Raw genomic sequence first — 25,507 nt, 5'->3', positions numbered from 1 at the left:
TTTTTCATCATACCTCAAAGTCTGTTTCTTTTATGGGTAAGGAGAAGCTAAGTAAAATGACTGCTCATTTTTTTCAGTACACATTTATTATATTCAGAGAAGTAAAAAGATAAAAGTCAAAAGAAAAACATCTTTAGAAATGCTTTCGAATGAAAATTGTGTAGTACAAAACCACCACAATCACAAAGATAGTAAATATTCTCTATGTACTTTAATTTAAAATCTATAAATAGATTTAAATATTTAGAAAAAAATTAACACATGCCCTTTGCACTGTCCTTCATTCAATTTTACCTTTCAATTCTCTTTAGCATCTCTGCCTTCCCATCATTTTTAGTTCTGCGAACTGAATTCATGCATTCACTAGGTTGAAACCTAGTATAAGAGTCTTCTCTCTCATCTCCTGACTCTTTTTTCATTTCTTCAAGAAGTTAACAGATCGGTCAGTGAGATGTCTGGTCAACCAAAAATTGTATTCGGCCCCAAAAACAGGCAAATTAAAATAATCATATGAAAGAGTCATTATAGAGATAGAATTGACCAGATATACAAGAGAGAGAAGAGGAAAATAAAATTTGATAAAAAGTTCCTAAGTAAAGATGTACACAACAGTGTTATTTTATATTAAGAAAAAGGTGTGTGTGTAAACACACTAGTGTAAATCTTCCAACCATATTTTCTTTAGAAGTATCTCTTATTCTGAGACTGTGTTGTTTCCTACTTCTCTCATAAACTTCCTTACTAATATATTTCTTGTATATATAATATAGTAAATGTTATAACATGTTTAAGGGCTTACTTTAATGCCATTACACAGTGAAATAAGAAGCTGTCAGTCCTATTTTGGTTTTGAAATTGATTTGAAAACTGTATTAGTCTGAGTAATCTAGAAATCAGTAAGCTAGAAGTCTGAACAGGGGTACCTGGGTGGCTCAGTCAGTGAAGCAACTGGCTTCCGCTCAGGTCATATCATGGTCTGTGAGTTCGAGCCCTGCATTGGGCTCTGTGCTGACAGCTCAGAGCCTAGAGCCTGCTTCGGATTCTGTGTCTCCCTCTCTCTCCGCCCCTCCCGTACGCATTCTCTCTCTCTCTCTCTCTCTCTCTCTCTCTCTCTCAAAAACAAACAAACATTAGAAAAAATAGAAATCTGAGGACCACTGATGTAGAGGATTTGAAGCTGGGTACCAGAAACGTTAAATACTGGAGGTGGAACAGGTTCGGGAGCACATATTTAGTTTAAAGCAGCGAATGAGAAGTGTAGGTAACCAAGTGGAGATGTCCAGTGAGTCTGAAATATACATCAGCACACAAGTAAAGATTTCCAGCGGACAGCTGGAACATGGAAGAACACAGATGGAAACACAGATGAGAGAGTTATGCAGGAGAAGGCGCAATGGGGATCCTTGAGAGTACTGTGACAATAAGTAACATGAGGGAGTAGAACTACAGGGTGATAAGTTTTATGACGGAAAGAGCAAAAGGAGCTAATTTAGGAGTCCATCCTAGGCAGTCAAACAGCTCCTCTGTGTACGTCTGAGGCCATGGGGACTCTCCAAAGTACAGGTGCTCCAGAGACTGGAGCTGGAGCCACAACCAGCTTTTCTGCTTTGGGTTTCCAGGTTTCTGCCTGTTAAATTGCATTCCTTTTCCTTTTTTTTTTTTTCCTAGCCTAGTTCCTTCTGACTTATACTGATTTGGAGAGCATTATTAATTTTACATTTGTCATCTCCACAACACATTGTTTCCTAAATCACACTTTTGTCTCTATGCATGACCCAGAGGCTGGTTACACTCGTTCTTAGAGCCCTGTATTTCTGGGATACCACATTATGCCCAGACCACAACATCCCAAGCCCCACTACTCAGAGACGCTGGGCTGAGGTGGGAATAGGTCAGTGAATTGAGCCTAAAAAGCATGATATAATCAGTACTGGGTCCAGGCTCTACCTAGTAGATAAGTAATTCCTGCCCAGATTACAGAAAAAGTAGGGGGACAACCAGAAAAGACTAAATGGTCATGGCAAAGTGGAAGAAAACTATTCAAGGAAACATTAAAGACAAAGTAAATTTTATTACCATGTGAGAAACAAACAAAAGAAACTGAAAGAAGAGAGGCAGACAGCATGTTATGAATAGGGAGTCTTTCCTGAATAGGAAAAAAGGAAGAATTTTATTAACAAGAGCAAATTTTTCCAGAAACATTTTATATAAAGGAGATCACTATATCTGTGTTTAATTAAATTATAGAGCAAGAAGAAAACAAAGCATTTTGTCAAAAAGTAAGACAACTGAGATCTAGTAATTATGGCTTTTCTCCCCCACGACCCTCTAGTTACTGTAAGAGTATGTTTGACTTTATATTTTATCATTTTTACATTCTGCATTTGTATCATGAACCTAAATAGTGAAAAATTACAATTGAAATTTATAAAATACTTGTTTTCTTTTCAATTAGGTACATAATTGGTACACAGGTACATAATTTGGGAAGTGGATAGGAACTCATCTGATTCAAATGGACAGACAACATGGTATTCTGGACTGTGTAAGATCATTAGGAATATAAATCTTATCTGCTATCATCTTGTGTACCATCCAGATTTGATAAATGTATTATCTATGTCTTTAAGCCATTAATAAATATTTTGAAAACAGCAGAACTAGTAACTTCATGGCATTTCCCTGTAGAAATGCACACTGAACTCTCAATCAATTAAACAGTTCTGCCATCCAGTCCATGTTAAAAAAATTCTATCCAACTTAATATACGTATATAACGTATTTCATATACGGTTATTATATGTCATATATAAATGCTATCATGAATGAGTAGCAAAAATAAATGAGGAAGTATGTATCCATTGGAAAAAAATGGCTGAAAGTGATGGCAAATGCCTACCTGTATATATTTGTGAATGTACCAAGAAGCCTGCTTTCCATCATTCACTGATTCCACTGTAGTGTTAGCCACACCAACAATATCACCACCTGCAAACACCCATGGTTCACTGGTTTGCATAGTTTCTGGATCTACTTCTGGGAGATTCCATCTGTTAAATTTTAGAGGGCTCAAGGCTTCTTTTACTGTAAGAAAAAAAAAGTGAAAGATAAGAGGCAATGACTGATTTGTGCATCACATAACAATAATTCGAAAATTAAAAAAATTATGACTTAATTATTGTTCTAGGGACTCAAACAACTGGTTTTAATGAACCATAAAAATGGAAAGTTAATGAAATATCTGAGTTAATAATATATTCAAGGCATACTGATTTAACCAATTCAAAGTATACATCACAGGTAGGTATTAAAGACTACATATTTGGGCAATACTTCAGCTCTGGTATTTATGTATAAGAAGTACAGATCCATGAAGAAGGAAAGTACAGCCTTTCACATGTTTGAATGTGCATATAATCCATTTAAATCCCTTTAAATGAATATAAAATGAATTTTCTAAAATTTTGTTTGTCTATACCATTATTTGCACAAATACGATATCACTCATAAGATCCTAAATTTGTTCCTGTGTGTCACAGATGTAAGTTATATTGGGAATTTGGGTGAATGGCCAGTCTCCTTTCACAACAAGAAATTTTATAAACAAAACAAAGCCTTCTACATTTTCACCAAATTATTCGCACCTAATGCTAAGCAATTTGATGGACCCACAATATATCTACATAAGCCATCAATTTCTTTTTAAAAAATTTTTTTAATGATTTACTTATATTTAAGAGAGAGAGACAGAGCACGAGCAGGGAAGGGGCAGAGAGAGAGATGGAGACAGAATCTCCGTCAGTGCAGAGCCCGAAGTGGGGCTGGAACCCACCAACTATCAGATCATGACCTGAGCCGAAGTCTGATGCTTAACCGACTGAGCCACCCAGGTGCCCCTCAATTTCTTTTTATTTTATAGAAATCAACAAATGCAAACACTACCATTGGTTCCTTGTGGAAACTGCTCTATAAAAGAATTTTAAGTTATTTGCTGTGCTCCAATAAATCTACATGTGTCATGGAAAAGGAAGACTTTGAGTTCCTTTAAGAAAAATATCTAAAGCGGGGCGCCTGCGTGCCTCAGTCCGTGAAGCGTCCCACTTTGGCTCAGGTCATGATCTCACGATCCATGAGTTCGAGACCCGTGTCTGGCTTTGTGCTGACAGCTCGGAGCCTGGAGCCTGCTTTGGATTCTGTGTCTCCCTCTCTCTCAGCCACTCCCCCACTCATTGTCTGTCTCTTTCTGTCTCAAAAATAAACATTAAAAACAAATAAAAAAAAAAGAAAAATATGTAAAGGAATCTTTGAGTAGACACATAATCCAGATATTTGGAAGAGATCACAGAATGTAAGTTATAGAAAGGGTTTAACAAGAGAAGGGCATAAAGGTAGATAGCACCATATATAATGGAGCAAACTGAGCCAGTGTTTAGGATTAAATGTTCTCTTCCAGGTTTTCCTGTCATGGATTTTAAGTACAGCATCTCAAGACAGACTTGTGGAGCTAGTCTTTAATTCAAAAGAGAATATAACAACTTAAACTAAAGAGACTGTAAGATTTTGGAACACAAAAGTTAGTTGTTTAACAAATTAATGAGTTAGTTTAAAGGAAAATAAGCAAATGTTAAAAAAATGTTATTCTGATATCTAAAACCATTTCTTCTCAATAATAATGGAAAAACAAGACACAAAAATAAACCTTTGTAGTTTTTCTACTTGAAAAATATTAGAATTTTAGAAAACTATTGAGGAATTACTTTGTGTGTTCCCTACAAGACTGTAGGTTCCATGAGAATAGCAATGTGTCCATGCTATTGGGTACTGTACCACAAAGCCTAGTACAGTACTTGTAGCATAAGAGACACGCAATTCAGTAGATGAGTGCATGAATGAACAAATGAACGAGCAGCTGGATTAATGCTATTGTGCTCAGGTTTTTATTCAAAAATCTAATACTGTTTATATCTCTGATGTGATTTCACCTTTCATCGAGAGTAAAATTAAATATTCATGTAATTATTTTCAATGCAGAATGGCATTTTGAGAAGATTTTTCTAATGTCTTTAAAGGTCACATGAAAAGACACCTTTATCATTTGTTCCCCACATCATAACAGATCATCACTACCATCTGTTGATAGTTATCTGAGTTGCAAAAAAGTCAATGGTGAGTATGGCTTGTCAGTTCAACCTGTTGTAATAATGGTAACTGGAACATACCATCATTGAATGGTTTATGTAATGGGAAATATAGTAAAAAATAATTCTCCTGTATAAGAAATGACCTTATTTGTCCAAGACTTTGGTACAACTTTGCTCTATATAGAGAACTGAAATAAAGATTTTTAAATGAGAAGGAATTCAAAATTATTTCACCAGGAGATCAAAGCCCTTTTATACATTTTTCTCATTTTTTTACAGAAGTATCCTTGAAGGTTAGCACAGATTTCACTCTAAGCTTGAGCAAGGTAGGGATTATGCCTTAGTTATCTTTGATTTCCCTTAGCAGCTATTAGAGTCAAAGACATATATACTGTGAAGTTATTGAAGCTTAAGCTTCAGGCTCTCTCACTTGCATCGTCCTTTTTTAAGGCCCTGTGCCTAAATTTGAATTTGTAATTTTTTTCTTTTAGATAAAAGAATCCTCAAATTATATAAGCTTCAGGCCTCATAAATGTTAAACTTACCATTAAATACAGTGCGTTATACACAATAGGTGCTGAATAAATGCTCATTGAATTAAACTGAAGTTCTTGATTAATGCATTTTATAATTTCTTATGACTTAAAAATGTAAATAGTATGATTTACTTTACTATTAGAGCTCTATCACTAACTCAGTCAATAAGTAGTTAGGAGATGTTACTGTAAGTTTAATAAGTAAATCTTGCATTTCTTAAAATATTTAGCACCAATACCATAAGCCACCTAGGATCATTTATTTGTGAATTCAAAAGCACAATTCTATTCATGGGTCTTCCATTATGTATGTATTATTTTATGTCCCTACACACTCATACATACTCATGTTTACTCTTGAAACATGCTATTTCCTCAATATTTGATTCATTTATACCTTGAAGACTTGGGCCTGAATATTAACTGTTTTAATTGTTTTATTATTTGTGATATCCAACTAACCTCACTAATAATCAAACAACTCTCTGATACTGTGTGCCAAAATAGAAAGGATTTTTCTTTTGTATTGAAAATTATTTCAGCCCACTTTTAAAAACTACCTACTCAATTTTCCCCCTAATCTTTTTAGAGGCCTTCAAGTTTAGCATCTCCATAGTTTGATTTAAAAAATAAATAGAAAAAAAATGAGGTTAAGCAGTTGGTTGTGATGTTATTAAATATTACAGCAAAGCTTACATCAGTCAAAATAGAGATCATTTGTTTCCACTTTAATATCTAATCTTTTGACTTGTTGATACCTACAAAGGATATTTGGAAAAACAAAGCATGGACAAATTTATATGAATATAAAATTCTACAGTAGGTAAAAAAAATGTTTTCTATCAATAGCACTAAGCAGCTAATGCAAGAATGAGTATTCATTACAACTTGAACATCAAATGATTAGGATCATTTCCCTGTTGGCACAGTGGACTCTATATTTAAGTAGATGATCTATATCTGTGTATGTATGTATATGTGTATTTCAGCATTTACAATAAAATAGAGGGAAAGCAATGGAGGGAGATAATCCATCAATTTATTGAAACTTTGACTCAGTTTATGGATCCAAATAATACCTTTTATGACTTCAATGACTCTTTTGAGATATAGCAGTTATTTCTATTATTTAACCATATTTTGTAAGCTCCAAAGTATTCAATTTAGAACTGAAATCAAGGATTCAGTGAAAAAAATCCATGTGCATATTATGCATAATTTGTCAAAAAGAAGTTCTTTTGTTTAGCTGTTTCTTACGAGGAAGACTTTCATCCTCCTCATCATTGTAACTATCCTTCTATGAACTCCTCACACACAGCTCACTTACATCTCTGCTGATACATTTAAGTTGAAATACAATGAAAATAAATCTCAGAAGCACATCTTCTGTTCTGCCTTTATCTAGCTTGGAAGGAGTGAAAGCATAAGTGGATGAAAAATGTATATTTACATTTGCAAACCAAATAACTACTTGCTATTTCCTATGAAGTGTTAAATGAATATTAATAGAAGGACTGTATTTTTTTTCTTCATTGTTTATAAAATAACGGGAGTGAGGGGAGAGGGATTTTCTGTTATGATATGAGCACTTTTACCACAGATTTCCATGAGATTGCATCTTGATGGAGACTGCAGCATATGTTCCAATAGCTCCATAGTTGAACAGAAAAAGAACTTGAAAAAGAACCCTAAAACATGCTTATTCACAGTCTATATTATTCTGCAAATGGGAGAGAAATGTGTTAAGTGATATGGTGCCTGGAATTTTATGCAGTCTTTAAAAAGAACGAAAACATCCTTAATTCATACCAAACATTCAAGATTTATGTTAATTTTCTGCTTTAATTACTACTATGTTCGAATGAGCTTATTTAAAAAACAAAGACACTCTGAGGTAGCTTTAAAACAAGAAATGGTTTTGAAATAGGAACTTTTAGTCAATTTAATGTTATGCATGAAATGATTTTTTTATATAGACTTAATTGTATTGTGACACACAAGTTCTTCAATAAGCCACAGCTTAAAATTGCAGAAACCGTCCCTCAGGGACACATCACTAGCAGATGCAGATTGCCAAGGTCAATTAAACTGATGTAGCTGTGCTGTCATATACGTAGAAGAGAAACCCACAAGCATATGACAAGTATATTTCTCAGTATTTATAAAAAGATGTCAAGAATGTTATATTTTAGTACATAAATATAAATTAATTCTGCATAAACAATAAAACAATACAACAGGAATCATAATGAAGAAGGATTATTAGTATTCTTTGAAGTGTTTGATATGCTATAAAACAATAGGGGGATAAAAAATTTCAACATTTATAATAAAATGATATTTTGAAAACATGGATGAATTCATCTATATGCTTGTTGTTTAATTTTGCATAACCTATTAGCCAATAGAACCAAAGCACATGAAACAAAAAGGCGAGCTGAGGCAATAATCTCAGTGATTCAGAGCTGAAAGCAAAATCTCACCAAGAGCAAATGAATTCTAATTACAGGGCCAGGATATCAGAGTTCTTTTTCAATAGAATAATCTGGGGTAAGGAAAGGGAAAGAACCAGAGAATGCCTTCCACTAAAAATATCAATTCCTGGGGCGCCTGGGTGGCTCAATCAGTTGAGCATCCAACTTCAGCTCAGGTCATAAATCTCACAGTTCATGGGTTCGAGCCCCACATCAGGCTCTGTGCTGACAGCTCAGAGCTTAGAGCCTGCTTCAGATTCTGTGTCTCCCTCACTCTCTGCCCCTCCCATGCTCATGCTCTGTCTCTCTCTCTCTCTCAAAAATAACATTAAAATTTTTTTTAAATGTTTAAAAAAATATTAACTCTGGATGGCATGAGCTTTTCTTCACATCTCCGTTCTGCCTCTAAGTATTTGAATCAATATGCAATCCATTCACAAACACAATGGAACTCACAGTGAAGATTCATCATTTTCCTTCTGTAAACCCCACAAAAGTTAACCTTTATTGTGCACGTTCCCATTCCTTCAGGACCTCAAATATCATCTCTTACTCTCCTTGGAATATTGTATTTCTCATATTTCTCCTCTCTTCTCAACTCCTATTTTGAAAAACTTTAGTTTTGGAATGGTTCTCTTTTCTCACTCTAACTTCTTCCTTTACCTAATTTTAGGGTAATTTATACTGACTGCCTTCTTTCTTCACCACCCAATTATTCCTTCCAGTCTGTCCCTTTAATAAAAACATGGTCTCCATGGTCCCTAAATTCTGTGACCTCAATCCTCCCTTCTGCCTTCCTGTAGCATCCAATACTTATATCACATTAATGTTAATCTCTTTCTTTGACTTGCAGAATGCTACAGTATTCAGGCTCTCCTTATCTTTAAACTTTCCTTCTTGGGGTCTGGCACCTCCTCATCTCCTCTTCCTCCTCCCAGTCATGTGCCTTTAACTTCATCTCTATGAAAATGACTTCAAACACAACCTTGAGCTCTTTTATTCTGGCACTTGTAGTTGCCTGTTAGAGATTCCAGTGTGGATGTTGTACTGTCCCTTCCAAATCATCACTTCTAAAACCCAGTTCACAAGCTTCTCCTGGGCCTTTCACCATCTCTTGATTGACATTAGTAAGTTTGCTGTTTCAAGTCTTTTACTCATTGTGACCGCTATTTCTTTCCTCTTCTCCTCAAACTTTTGATGGATGAAGCTCTTTTTTCTTGTCCCTGCTGTCAGGAGAAGACCTTGTCTCATATTTCATAAAGAACGCAGAGGTTATTATATGGGAACTCCCTGGTCTTCCCATTGTCCACACTACAAACTTACTGAATCTGTATCCATTCTCTCTCTCTCTTCCTTCTTGTTTATAACAATTACTAAACTCTCCTTATCAAAGGCCAGTACCTCCACATGAGCCCTAGAATCTGATCCTCTCGTCTTTCTTAGGTAACCTAGGGATTTTCTCCCTAGATTGCATATTCTATTATCATCCACCCCCTCTGAATTGTTTCTTATAAGCATGTATCTACATGTACAGTATCTCCCATTTTAAAACCATTCCAGATCTGCATTTGCCTCCCAAAGCTTCACCAAAACTTTTCTCACTAAGATGATTAATTAGCTCTAGGTTGCCATATCCAATGACTCTTCTCAGTGATTACCTTGCTTCAGGAAAACTAGGGGTAAGGTGGATGAGGCACCCAAACAAAAAAACTTAAGAAGATCTTTATGTTCAGAACCTTAGGCTCAAGTGCAGGTAGGTACCTCACTTGTCTCACCTTAATTGTGGCACTGCCTTTTCCATTTTGCAGCAGCATTTAACAGATGACCACTTCTTCCTCATAAATGTCCCTTAGCTTGCCTTCAATGACATGACACTTTCTGATTTTCCACCTGCTTCTGTGATCACTCTTTAATCTCCACTTCTGCTTTTTCCTAGTCTCCTTTGTCAAAATACCTAGAAATAAATCCTAAAAATCTTAGCATAATCTTTGAATCTTCTCTCTTCAATAAACTCAACATCCAATCAGTTACCATGTTCTGGCAATTCATCTAAAAGCAACTCTCCTAGTTACTTCTTACATCTCATATCATCCTCACTTAATGAAGAACATTATGAAAAACGATCAATATTTACTGGTCCCCTGTTTGAGGCAGGTATAATACTGTACAATTCTATATAATAATCTCATTTGGACCACAAAACAACTCTTTAAGGTACATATTACCATCTTAAATAGAGCCAAGGGGTGGCAGAGCTGGTATTCAAATCCAGTTATTTCTGACTCCAAAGCCCTCCTTGCCACTGACCTTTGGTGTGGGGGCAAGAAAAAGCCAGAAATGGTCCAACAAGGGTCTCTTAAAGCTTCACAACTGGGAAGGAACTAAAATGAAGCAGAAGGGATTGGAAAAACCACAGCAAATTCTAATCTCAACTAGCTTTACAGATAAATAGCCTTTAGGTCAACTCTTCCAGTGGAAACTTTTCTTTTCCCTTTTTGGTAAATTAACCACAACCACTTTCTGTTAACCTAGTCACTATGTGACTTCATTTTAGTTATTTGCTTTGCCTCCACCACTCCTTGAGTTTAAGGACCATACCTGAGTCAGCTTCTTCCCCAGCATCTAGCACAAACTGGTACATAAAAGGAACTTGATGAATGCTTTTTGGTTGAAAAAATGTAATATCTGTCCATTCCATTTATTTGGCACTTATATTATCCTGTCTTGATTATTCTTCCTGTGTATCATACTTCCACAATTAGAGAAAGCTCATTGCGGGGAGGAAATCCAAATATTTTCCTTTTATTTAAAAAAAAAGCTTCTAAAAAAAAACTTCTATAGTGACAAACACACTGACTAGGAAAGAATATGCACTTGGTTAATTTGATTGATTTAACTATTCCAATTTTCCTATTGTTATGGTTAAATAATGTTCAGTTTATATATGCTTGTAGAATTCAGGCAGTGGGAAAATACAGATTTAATTCTCCTCCCTTCCATGCTTAGAACAAGTTTAAGCTCCCCAAGTGAAATACAAAAAAAAAAAAAAAAAAAAAAGGAAAAGAAAAAAGAAAATGGATGTCAATACTAGCCTGTAGCAACTCCTTTTGTTTTACTTGTATTCTACAGGGAGTGCCATTCTCATTTCCTAAACTGACCAACTAATCAATTAAGAATTAAAATTGTCCAAGCACTTCACCTTGATTTGCTTATTTTCTCTGCAATAATTTCATCTATTTAAAACCCTAAACTCCTTGAAGATTTGATTTCATTTTAACTGGAAGAGATCTCCTCAAGGAGGTCAATGTCCTTGAAGGAAATATATGGGGATTGTTTTCAAATTCTCTGTTGGATTCCCAAATGCTGTACTTTGATTTACTTATTTATATTCAATGATACCATCTACTTAGGACTACAAACTCCTGGAAGGAATAGATCATCCTTTAATCTGATTTGGACCATAATCATCATAATTCTATGCACATTTGGGTGCTTAATACTTCTTGATAATTAGGAGACAGTGAAAACAGAAAGGCTACTGAAATATTCTATATATACTTATCAGTGAAAGAACCTTTTAAAATGCTGAATGATATCATCAAGTGATATAAATAATTAAAGAAAGGGATGAAGAAAAATGTTTAATATAAGTCCCTATTTGCTACATTTAAGGCATAAATAAAAACAAATAGAAAGCTAGTAGTAAATTATACTACTGGTGAAAACAATATTATTAAAATATAAGTGAATACTGAAAAATATTTTAATTAACAAAATAAATCAAATGGAAAAGATTCCCTAAATAGAGCTTTAAAAGTAAGTCTATGTGTGTTTGACTGCCATGACTAATTATGTATCCATGTAATGTGTGTTCAATTTGGGCTTATTTAAATAGCAGAAATGCTCATTAGCTTCAGTATATCTGTGAAGCTTCAGTAAACAGTTTAATGGTTTTTATGTTTAACCAATTTCATAAGTTCCTGTAATTTTAGCTTTAGCAGCTCATTAATGTTATTTTTTGATATCCATCTTATGCCTGTTTTTTTCCCTGTCAATCGGCTGTAGGCATACTTCAATGCAAACTTAAAACATACAGTAGAATATATTTTAAATAATTTTAGTACATCAGTAAATGCATAATTCAAAAATACAGCTTCTTTATATAGAGCATGGGTTTATTACGATGCAGTTAAGAAATACTTTGGTATTGGCAAAGGTTATTGTGTTCATAATGATAATAATGACATGTATTGAGAATGCCTCCATGAACTCATGGTTGATTCTGATCTAGGCAACATACATATTGTCTCTTTGAATCCTCACAAAATAGATGTTATTTCAATTGTACAGTTGAGGAAACTGAGAGTGAGGTAAGTTACACAAGTCACACTCTTAGGATTTGAACCTAACTACAGATCACTTACAGATGTACCAACTGGAAAAGCCCAGAGGTCTTCAGGGGTATTTGGAGATATATACCTAGAATTCAGGAGAGAGTCCTGTACCTTGGGATAAGATATAGTCATAAGGATGGATAAAGTTCATCAAAAACATAAATCCAGGTAAGAGTCAACCAGTTATTTTTTACAGTGGCAGCAAGCACAACCTGAACTAAAGCCAGAGGGGGAATTATCAGCATCTCATGAGATTCAAGGTATTTCTGAGCCACGCAAACCAAGAAGAGATAATTTCAAGAAGTGTAAAATACAAGAGAAATGTAAGGTAAGTACCTAACTTGGTGATCTCAAGGTCAATGAGCAGTAAAAAGATGACATTTGCAGGTAAATGATGAGAGCGAAAGGCAGAAAAAAAGGGGTTAAGGACAAAGGATCTGACAAAGATGGCAAGGCAGTGCATACAGGATACCCTTTCCAGGAGTTTAATAATGACTGCATAGGAAAAAACTTAAGGCACTGGCTTGCATTCATTCATTCAATTAGCAAATATTTATTGTCTACTATGTACTAAATCCTGCTGTAGGCACTAGAGTAAACTGTAGATAAGAGACCTGTCCTTGTGGGCTATACATTTCACTTGGCAGAAGATTCAAGAAACAGAAAGTAAACAAGTAAGTGAATTTTATGATAGTGAAAATGGTTATGAAGAGGATTACATTGAAGGGGGTGTTATAAGCTAAAGGAAGTGAAAAGGGGGAGAGGTGCTTTAGATCTAGGGAGATGGAGGGTCACAGAGGGCTCTTTGATGAGATGACATCTGAGGGAAAATATTCTTAAGGGTAAGAATAAGCCAGCATGTGATGACCTCGAGGCAGATCACTGCAGGCAGAGGGAAGCACCACAGAGGCATTAAGGTGAGGTGAGGCTGATGCACTTGAAGAGTAGAGGGAAGTGGGAGAAAGAAAGGATACAAGGTAAAGTGGGGTGTGGAGGCGAAAGTAGGGACTTCATCAAGAAGGACTTTATAAGCTATGAGAAGAATTTTATTCTAAATAAAGTAGGCAGTGACTGGAGGGTTTGGAATAGAGGAATGACATGATATAATTTCTGTTTATAAGGGCTGATTCTGGTAGGGTTATATAGAAGCAAGAGAAAAAGCAAGATGACCAGTAAGGAGACTATCTTCTTCATGCAACTGAGAGTGTCCAGCATCTGACTGTTCCCTCAACAGAATGAAGATTTGCTGCCTTATATATGACACTGTACATAAATACCACTTCCATATGCTTCTGTTTTTACTGTGGATTTTCATTTTGAATAAAGCAGTCATCCATTGTATTCTGTTCATCCCAACATCCATCTATCTCTTCATTCATCCCTTTATTCAGTTAATCCTTGGGACTGTTCCAGGGGTACTTTGGATTAAAATATGAATACCCTACAGTCCTATTGTCAATATAATTTAGACCAGATAAGATATACAGAGAGAAGTAGGGGGAAGAGCAGGAGCCAAAATGGACACACATATTTAAATCTTTCCTCTGTGAATGAGGAAAACATATTTAATAAGCATGTTCCCTTAGATTTCTAGTACCCACCAATTTTGGAATAAAATTCAGATACCTTAGCCTGACAGTGAAAACGTTTTGTGAATTAGCAATGATATGTTTTTCCACCTTTACAGTTTCTCACTGTGTACCTTATGATCTAGCCAAAGCAACTACTCCATCCACATATCTACCTGTTCACTGTGATGAAACGTGCTTTCCTGGTCTCTGCTCTCTCAAGTCCCACCTGTCTTCATCTCTACTACAAATGCCACTACTTCCATAAAACCTTTGATTCTTACAGCTGGAAGTCATCTCTCCGCCCAGAGTGTTACACTAACAGTTTATCTGCTTCTCCTTGCATCACTTTTGACCTAATGGCATTTTTATTTAGGTGAATTTTTCTCTGTCTATTGGACTGCAAGCTCCTATAGACAAGAACAATGTGTTCATTTTTGTGTACCCAGGAGAACCTAACACAGAACCCTATATACTTAGCAAATACAGAATGAAAGAATGGGAAATAAGATCCCACAGCATGTAGGAAGGCAGAATAAATAGGGTATCAAAATTATTGGGGTGCCTGGATGGCTTAGTTGGGTTAGTGTCCGAATCTTGATTTCAACTCAGGTCATGATCTCACAGTTTGTGAGTCTGAGCCCCATGTCAGGCTCAGTGCTGGCAGTGCAGAGCCTGTTTGAGATTCTTTCTCACTCTCCCTCTCTCTCTGCCCCTCCCCTGTTCATGCACTCTCTCTCTCAAAATAAATAACCTTTTTTTTTTAATTTAAAAAAAGGGTATCAAAATTAAATTGAGGGTTTTTTTTCAATTCCACTATCAGTGTGGGGGGGATATTTTAGATTCTAACATATGAGAATAATGCCATGATACTGGGGATGTAGAAGTTCATTTGGCAGCAGTGTGCAAATATGGGGGGAAATATTGGGTCATATTAAGCCAAGTGAATTGTCAATACACTTTTCAGAGGACTTGGAAAATCACTGGGTATTTGTCAAGCATGTAGTGTATAATATGGCTAGGAAATAAAGGTTCTTTGAAAAAACTTAAAAGAGGGGCGCCTGGGTGGCGCAGTCGGTTAAGCGTCCGACTTCAGCCAGGTCACGATCTCGCGGTCCGTGAGTTCGAGCCCCGCGTCAGGCTCTGGGCTGATGGCTCGGAGCCTGGGGCCTGTTTCCGATTCAGTGTCTCCCTCTCTCTCTGCCTCTCCCCGTTCATGCTCTGTCTCTCTCTGTCCCAAAATAAATAAAAAGCGTTGAAAAAAAATTTAAAAAAAAAAAAAAGAAAAAACTTAAAAGAGATTCATAATTACAAAATATAAGTATGGCTAGCATGAAAATAAGGTTGGCACTGGATAGCATTAGTCCGTATAATGGCTGGGTGGGACCTCTGAATGGATGTTAAAATTAATGCTGGCTTTCTCCTCCTGCAATGCCAGCACAGTTGGAACACCTAATAAATTACATGTATATATTCCATTTGAATTAAGTAGTTTCCACATTTGGGAGATAGATATTAGATATGATTCAATGTAATTTTCCAATTTATACAATTAAAACTTACATTTTCTCAGGTCAATGTCTCACCTAACTAAAGTCTATCTTAAATAGGTATACTGTCATTTTTATATTGTGTTTTGAGCCAAGAACACAAATGCAAAGTAATTAACAACAAAATAATCTCCAATACAAAATACATATTACTAAGAACATTAGTATAAAATATGCATCATGGCTTTATAATTTAACTAAACTTTACATCTTGGCTTTACATTGCATAGGAGCCTAGCATAGTTTAATATTTCATAAGAATATTAGGTTTCAGAATAAACTTTTAGTATACCATGGCTAACTAGTATTTAAGAGACAAATATAATATGCCATGGTCAGTAAAACTCCAGACATCTATTATATTCACTACATATTGAATAACACTGGCTATGTTTTATGATTTCTGTTCTCTGAAACAATTATGTTATTTTTCCATTTTCTACCTTCTTTCTCCAGCCAAAGTTGTTTAATGTCACTGCTCTACCTCTTGAATTTAATCTTTGATTTGATGGAAAACTACTGATTTATCCACTGTCTCCATGTAAGAATGCATATGATAGCAACCACTAGTGAAACCTGGAAAATAAAGATAAGAGAAGGCTCTGAACAGAGCTATTCACTGGGGAAACAAACCTATTCCTATGCAGTTAGTAGAGGTAAGTAAAATAATTACAGAAATATCATGGTGTACTTCAAATGGATGTCTAAGGCAGTTGTAAGTTATGTGATGTTGATTCCAAATCACTTTTAACACTGTTATCAGTCTGACCTCCTTCCTCATCACCTCCACCCTTTTAAAATAATTCCAAAGAAAAACTGTGCAAAGATTCCATTATTTTCATTGGTTATTTTGCAGAAATGTCAGTACTTCATCCCCACTTTCAGAAAAAAAAACTGATAATTAGGGCAATTTTTAAGAAAACATGTACAGTTTTACTATTGGGCTCCTAAGAAAGCTTCTTGACCAAAATATAATTGAAAGCAAGACAGTGTATAGGGAAGACTAAAAAGAATTCATTCTCATCATGGGGCCAAGCATTACAAAGGACATATTAATGTTTTATTACTCAGGCATTATAAAATGAAATGGTAGCATAAGGAACCAAACGCATTAGTAAAAGACCAAAGGTACAGAATAATGGAATAAAACTGTCTTGACACCATGTCTTCCTTAAGATATTTACCATATGAAAAGCAGCGGTAACTTATGTTGTCTTTTCCTCTTCATAATGTGATAAGTGAGATGTTTCTGGAATTTCAGAAGAAATACCACATATCCTCTTTTATCATACTTTTAAAGTGTTATCTAAACTATAGGCTATGACAGCTTTCATTCTTTAACTCAATCAATAAGCAGTACTGCTGTAGGTACTGAGCTATGATAATGAAAAGGCAAGATAAATCATATGTAATGATTCCCAATGTCTGCTTTCAATCTTTCTTTCTTTTCTGAGTTCGAATCCCATTTCCAGTTGAATGAATGAGCAAATCCAAATACAACAAATCACAATTTCCCTCAGATCTGTTCTATCTGCTGTATTCCCAAATGCTATCAGCATTATGAACATCTGATCGAACTACCACACTAGATACTCCACATTCAACCTTTTCATCAAACAGATGACCAAATCCTGACTCTTCTATTTCAGAAATAGTCATGATTCTGAATGCCCTTCTATAGTTCTACCTCTTTTACCTTAATCTGGGCCTTAATAAGTAGCCACTTAAACTAACAAAAATAGTCTTTTAATTGATTTCACTAATACTATTCTGTCTTGATTCCAGGCCATCTTTTTTTCAGTATTACTGCCCCTGTAAAGCAACATGCTTATTTCATACTTCTCATGCCTTCTTCCATGTGTTGAAATATTCATGATTATAACACTCATGGTGTCTCTCCGTATCTTACCAGTCTTCAAAAAGCTGAAATTCGTAATTATAATTCATGAATCTGGAGGAAGAAATTAGACATGCATAACTCCCTTCTGTCATGCCTACAGCTTGGGAACTGACTATTTGGGCAAAGGTTCTCTCCCTTCTTTAATACTAACAATCCTACTGGGGCAGCTTCCCATTTGGGGACCTACATTGTTGGATCATACCCATGACTGGGTAAATAAATTTGCCTAATTCAGGTGTTCAACACTAGAAAACACACTTGCCTTCTTATATGAACCACCTCAGAGGTGATTTCATGGTTTCTAATTCCCAACTATTTGAAGAATATATAACTGGTACAAAATCCAAGCACTTATCAGAATTATATCATTAACAATAAAGACCTATCCCATATTTAAACCTTCCATTTGTCACCTGGATGTATATAAGATAAAATCCAGAATCCCTAGATTGTCATATAACTCTCTTGATTCCAAATAAGTTTGTAGCCAAACTTCCTGCCATCTTATCCCTATACATGTCCCACCCTTATTTTACTATACATTACCTGCTCCAGCTAAACAGAATTTCCCATCATTGTCTAGTCAAATGAAACCATTTGTCAGCTTAAACTTTTGTGTATGATATTCCCTCTAACAGAGAAACTCCTACTGAAGCTCTAAAACCCAATCCAAATGCAATCTCAAAATTAGCACATCATTTGCAATGTATGTATTTACATGTCCATTTCTCCCATTAGCATATGAATGCCTGAAGGGCAAAGACATTCTTTTACTCTTATTTGTATTCCTAGCACCAGGACAGTAGATATAACATAGTTGGATGTTAAGAAACATTTGCTACATGATGAATAATGAGAGAATGAATGGCAAAAATCATAAAATAAAAAGTTCAATTTTAGAAAGAAAAATGGAAAATTCAGACCTTCATTTATAAAGAGGAGAACATGCATGAAATAAGTAGGCTGATGACAACTTTCTAAAGACATGGATTTTTTTTATATATAGCTTTTTTGTAACATTTATTTATTTTTGAGAAAGAGAGAGACAGAGCATGAACAGGGGAGGGTCAGAGAGAGAGAGGGACACACAGAATCTGAAACAGGCTCCAGGCTCTGAGCTGTCAGCACAGAGCCCGACACAGGGCTTGAACTCACCAACCACGAGATCATGACCTGAGCCGAAGTCAGACGCTTAACCGACTGAGCCACCCAGGCGCCCCTATATGTAGCTTTTTAAGATGACGGTAAAGTGCTTAATCTAACGGTGTGGTGTTGAGCAAGTTGTATAATCTCCCTGTGGCTCCCTCCTTTCCACCCCCATTCCACCTGGAAACTCCCACATACACCTCAAAGTTCAACTTACAACCCACTTCCTCTAGGAAGCTTCCCTGAACCCTTAGATTATTTCCTGTGCTTCTCTTGCAGTGCATTTTATCATAATTGTGAGTCTCCCTGTTAAACTGCATTCCTGGAGACAAGGTTTGGCACTGGCCTTTTCACCACTTCATCCTTAGAACTTAAGCTCAGTGCCTGGAATAGCAGGCAATCAGAGGTTATTAGTTAAACAAATAAGCCTGTGAAATGAGGGGACTGCAATATTTAAGTCCCTTACAGCACATTTGGAAATAAAAACAAAAGTCCCATGCAAGTTATTATACAATAACATACCCAGTAAATTACACTGGATGACAACTTTGGTTTTCAATTCTATCTCATCCATATTCAGTTATAGTAATCATTAGTAGGCCCCTTCCTCTAACATTTGTGCCATCAACCAAAAAGTTTTCATCTCCCATAAAGTTCAGTATTCCATAATCTGTTCCCTTGAAACTTCGTTGCAAGTATTTGTGTTTATTAAAAAAAAAATGCATACAATGGTGAAAATACGACTGATTAGGTCATAGTTTGAACTCAGTACCCATTCCATCCCTTTCCTCTTCATTTCTGGTAAAGGAGATAAGGAAATATGCAAGCTGATAAGGAAATATGCATGCCTGGCAATTTCTAGGTCTGACTTAGGCCAGAATAAGGCACATTATCCCATGGCCTGCACTTTTTCCTCAGTATGGGAGCAGGTGAATCAAAGCTACACTCGAAGCTGGTATTGGCAGAATGTTTGATTTACCCCATGAGGTTTTAAAAAACTTTTCTGAGGGCTTCCAATAAAAGGAACTAGAAAGTGATTTTAAAATTTTTTCCCCCCAAACACTCCCTTCATGAAACTAGTTGCGGTTAATGCTATCAAGGGAGTTGATTCAGAAGGAATTGGGCTTTGTGTTTCCTTGTTATTTCTAGTGAGATGAATAGAAAGAAAATGTAGGCACTGGGTGACGTGTAGAAATTCCTTTCCTAGAAGAAGGGCCACACGTACCTTGGTATATTTATAGTTCAGTCACTTTGTCATTTACTCTCCTGAGCAGTGCCTTGCAGCATTATGCTGAGTCAGGTTTATTGGCACCATTCATCCCTTCTCTTTTTTCCAAAAACATAGTATTTTCTTTAAGTTTATTTATTTATTTTCAGAGAGAGAGAGAGAGAGAGAGAGAGAGAGAGAGAGAGAGCATGCACACACATGAGCGGGGGAGGGGGAGAGAGAGAGAGAGAGGAAGAATCCCAAGCAGGCCCTTTAAAGTCAGCTCAGCAAGGAGCCCTAAGCAGGCTTGATCTCATGAACTGTGGGATCATGACCTGAATTGAAATCAAGAGTTGGATGCTTAACTGACTGAGCCACCCAGGTGCCATGAGGTGTTTATTCTTTATTTTTTTTTATTTTTTTAATGTTTATTTATTATTGAGAGACAGAGAGACACAGAGCGTGAGCAGGGGAGGGGTAGAGAGAGGGGAAGACACAGAATCCGAAGCAGGCTCCAGGCTCTGAGCTGTCAGCACAGAGCCCAACGCAAGGTTTGAACTCACAGACTGTGAGATCATGACCTGTGCCGAAGTCGGTCGCTCAACCAACTGAGCCACCCAGGCGCCCCATATTCTTAATTATATCATCCCATAACTTTCAAACATTTAAAAACTCAAACAGTATCCTCAAAAATACTTCTCTCTTTTCCTTCTTAAAACTAACAGTGATTGGGGCACCTGGGTGCCTACCTGGAGTAAACGTTCAACTCTTGATTTTAGCTCAGGTCATGGTCTCACAGTTGGGAGCTGGGCCTGGGCATTAGGCTCTGTGCTGAAAGTGTGGAGCCTGCTTGGGATTCTCTCTCCCTCTCTCTCAGGTCTCCCCACTTGTGTGTGTGCGTGCATGCGTGCGTTTGCTCTCTCTCTCAAAATAAATAAATAAACATTTTTGTAAAAAGTAACTGATCAAAAACTGGCCCAATTTCACCTTTTTAAGAGGAAAAAAGTTACTAAAAATCCTTTGCTTTTTAAATACTTGATTTGCAGAAACTCAAAGTGGAGATTTCTAACTGCTAAATATTAGTTGAGAGAAAATTTCAATCCTTTTGATTATATGAAAAACATCAGAATTGATAATAAAACATTTTTAAAATGTATGATACAGTTACAAACCATATAATATTTTTTCTGCAAAAAAACTAACTAAATATAGGAAACATTTCACATTTAAAAAATCATAAATGTAAGAGCATGTGCTTTACTTATTTACAAAGACATGTTCACAGAACCTGCAAAGTTCCAGATGAAGTCCTGATTTTCAAATGCTTTTATTTCTATACAACATTCATATTATCACAAGGGTGTAATATAACTCAACTTACTTATTAAACTATGTTTTGTTTCATAAGGATAGTAGCATCTAAAACTTAAGAGATGCTTACTATGGGCCAGACATATATTGAAGTGCCTTACATATTTTATTAATTTATTCTTAAAATAACTCAAGATGGTAGATGCTATAATCACTCCACTTAAAAGATCAGGACCGTGAAGTACAAAGAGACTAAAGGAGCCAGGTTTCCAGCTGGGCAGCCTGGCTCCAGAACCCCTGCTCGAAGCTGCTATACCAGACAGACTCTAATTAGTGTAATATTTATTGGATTATAAAGAATGCAACAATTTATGCCAAAATAGGGGGAAAAATTAATAGCAATAGAAAAAAAGAAGTATTTTTTTTAATATTTTCTAAAAAAGAAAAGCAAATAAACGAAACTGGACCCATAGCAGGAAAAAATAGGTATAATAAAATTAATATCCTAGCACGGATCAAGTCAAATCAAATATGCAATGATATATTATTATCCATCTAGTATAGGCACATTAATGTGTAGACTGCTATTGGAACTACAACTTACTATAAAGGTACAATCTTTGTGCTTTTGGGATTTACAATCTAATTGGAAGACAAATTACAGTATGTTCTGGAAGATCAAAGCACATGGCTCTTTTTAAAGTCAACATTTCTCAAAAGAATGGGAGGATGGCTGTGGCGCAGTGTATAGAAGAGGCACAGAGGTCATGGCATGGGCTAGAGTGCCTTCCTTCAGTCGTCTGGAAGCATATTCAAAGACACATAAAATTATGTCATCTGGATCTGCTGGGAATATGTGAGGACAGGGCTAACTGTTACTACCTCTATCAGAAAAATAAAGCTGTGAGGTTGGTAGAAATGGTAACAATTCTCATCAATTCCAAATTAACAGAAAAGATATGCACACTTTTAACAACTGACAATGTGATTCTAAACAGAAAGGGAAGGGAGGATAAACTTAAAATAAGCAAGGAGTCTCTTAAACCTGAGACTGTCCAAATAAACAAAATATTAGAATATTCAATTCAATAAACATTGACTTTGGTGTTTAGCAGAAGAGGAGACATATTGTTAAAATAAATAAATATTTTAAAATTTCCAGTGAAGGGCAATGCTTGTGGACTAGAAATGCCAGTAGAGGCAGCTTGTGCTTAATTTACTGAAAGCCTTTAAAATCAGTCTCGAACAATAAAATCCCAATTTAAAGTGATTTGGATTCTTACATACTTTAGAGGGAATGGATGAGAATTTTTTTAAAGGCGCAAGCACTTGTAGTTTCTCACAGAAAGATACCAAATAAGGCTAAGACTTTATTATCTCCATCAAATTAGAAATTAAACACCACACTGTCTTTAGAATTTGGGACAGTACCTAATGAAGGATTCAATTAAATTTTGCTCTTAATAAGCACACATATATATATTCCATGCACATAGATGTGGAATATGTAGTCTTTGTTCCTATTTTCCACTCACTGCTACAACTCAAAAAATGAAATAGAAATAAAGTAGAATTAGAGAAAATAATGATTATCACTTATAAATATTATTAGCCTTGGTAGTAATTAAGTAATTAGCAACTAGAATCCAAGGATATTACCCAAATTTGTTTTATATATTTGATATTCTTATCTTTTCTATAAGCTGTTGAGGCATTCGCCATTTTTATAACAAGAAATATTTATCACAGATATATTAAGTGCTTAATACTAAAGTTATTTTATATTCTTTGTGCAACATACAAATTAAAGGACCTGTAGAAGTAATGCAGTACATGAGAGAAAAAATGAGATTAAAAACTTAATTTCCCAATTTAGGTTACCTTTATAAATACATGTTATTGATATTAACTAAGATGCTACAGGTGTTTTCATTTAAACAATTATAATCAGAGAGTGCTGAAAATATGTTATCACCATCCTTTATATGTACTCTGCCAAGTTTATTTCATTCCTTGAATTGTTCCAAATATATTTATATAATGTATTCACCAAGGACTTTTTGAATTACCACTATGGAATCCACCTGTGCTAAGATACTGGGAGGTATAACTCTATAGGAAAGAGTGGGAAATAAAGCTATATACATAGTATATATAAAGCCATTTCATGAAGTTCTCAAGTGCTAAGGAATAGGACCTTCATCCTATAGTACAGAATAACATTGGTGAATTTAATGAAAAGAAAAACTGGAGTTAGATATTTGAATCTGGGATAACATTTTGAACTTTAGTAATAGGTGAACTACAGTACCATTTAAACAAACAGCAAAGTTGAGAAGCGACATGCTTTAGGGAAACCTCATGAGATGATCCTTCCTTACTTTGTGTGTCTCTCTCTAAATGTATCTTCACTTGGTAAAATAATTATTTGTTTAAAGGTCTCCCTCCAGCCCCAGTTTGTGAGGTTTTTAAGTAGAAGGAATACTTCATTTATCTTTGCACTCTCCAAAATACATCTTGGTACCTGGCATTCATTAGACACTAAATGTTTGTTACATGCATGGGCATATAATAAAGGATGAAATGTCTTCTACGGCATGGAATGGAGAAAGAGATTTGGGATCCAGTCACACAGAAGTGCAGTAGTGTCTACTGTAAGTCTAGCCTCAACCTGCACATAGAAATTGTTTAAGTATTTCTTACAGGAAGGAATGTGTGTATGAATAAATAAATGAATTAATGATACAATCAGTTCAATGAAGGAATAAATACATTAAGAGAAAATGGATAAAGTCTGAACTTTGGAAAAGTACTAAAAAGTAATAAGCTAGAGAAAGAAAAGCACTCAATGATAGGCTCAGAAGAGGAATAGTTAAAAGAAGAAAAAAACACAAGAAAATGGGGTGTCCATAAACAATAATAATGTGCTACATTTCTACAGCACTTTCACATTATTTTAATTCTGATAACAGTCCAGAAAGATAGGGGGATAAGGTTTTATTATGCTTGTCTTTTTAATAGAGGAAGAAACTGAAGCCCAGAAAGGTTAGGTGACTTAGAGGATTTCAAATAGGAAGAAATATTTAACATTGTCAAATGCAGAAAATAGGATGATAATGCAGAAAAAATGTCATAGATTTGGCATGTAGTCCATTGAAGCCTGTGCAAAGTGAAGTGAGGTTGGGAAGGAAGGAAGAAGAGGGGTGGGAAGGCAGGTCAATGTTTTAAGTGTTAGAAATAAATATACTAAATCACATAGTATCACATATGTGATAATCACAAAAATGTCACACATAAATCATCACATAGGTATGAGAATGGAACAAGATTTAGGGTAGAAGAGGGAGACATGAATAGCTTATTTTTTTACCTAAGATTTCTTAAATAATGAAAGTAAATTCCTCACTGTCCACAAATAACTCAAAGGATATTTCACTTAACACATGACTTTACTTACCTTGAATTCTCATTTTCCTAATATTTCCCTGTTCACTGAGATCTCAAAAAGAAAAAAAAAAGTCTTATCATCTTGGGTAAGATCTTGGTAAATTTTTTTATATTTTTCTTGGTAAAATTCTGACAATTACTGATGCCCTTTCCCCCTTTCTTTAATGTTTTCCATTCAAAAAAACCAGTTCTGAAACATTTTGATGGGAAGAGAGGCATGAATGCTATCTAACCTTCTAGCTCTTCCAGCTTCCCTCTCACTTGGAAAGTAACTTCTTATTCACGTAAACATTGAAAGGCCCTGAAAGCACAGGTAATTCTATTTAAGGATTAATTTATTTCTATTTATTTCATGTCAGGAGAAGGGAGGGGGCAGAAAGGAAAGCGAAAGACCATTTTTTTCCTTGATTTCTCTAATGTATATGGGTAGTATATGTGAAATACGGGAAGAAACATACAAGTAAATTCTGGAATAAAACACATAAATAAATTAATACATAAATAAATTCTGGAATGGTTTTGCAAATAAAAATCACTAGACTCAAACTTTCTTACACTTCATATTTTAAATACTAAATTAAGGGGCACCTGGGTGGCTCAGTCAATTAAGCGTCCGACTTTGGCTAAGGTCATCGTCTTGTAGTTCATGGATTCAAGCCCCGCATTAGGCTCTGTGCTGACAGCTCAGAGCCTGGAGCCTGCTTCGGATTCTGTGTCTCCCTCTCTCTCTGCCCCTACCCAACTCACATTCTGTCTCTCTGTCTCTGTCTCTCTCAAAAATAAATAAACATTAAAAAAATTAAATACTAAATTAAGCAAAAGCTATTTTCTAT

The 25,507-nt window shown here is 35.5% G+C and overlaps 1 protein-coding gene across 1 annotated transcript in view; it reads right to left on the bottom strand.

The window, feature by feature from the left end:
• DPYD (dihydropyrimidine dehydrogenase) overlaps positions 1–25,507 on the bottom strand; it is an 862,187-nt gene that overhangs the window by 420,440 nt on the left and 416,240 nt on the right. The window contains exon 12 of the mRNA XM_047084253.1: positions 2,900–3,084. Within this exon, the coding sequence (XP_046940209.1) occupies positions 2,900–3,084 (185 nt within the window). The remainder of the gene's footprint in view (positions 1–2,899; positions 3,085–25,507) is intronic.

The sequence above is a fragment of the Lynx rufus genome, unplaced genomic scaffold (genome assembly GCF_022079265.1).
Source record: "Lynx rufus isolate CCGP_SWC_20201006 ecotype Redwood Valley unplaced genomic scaffold, mLynRuf1.p SCAF_2, whole genome shotgun sequence".
NCBI lineage: Eukaryota > Metazoa > Chordata > Mammalia > Carnivora > Felidae > Lynx > Lynx rufus.
Note: the sequence above shows the minus strand (reverse complement) of the source record. Positions and strands in the feature narration are given on the sequence as shown.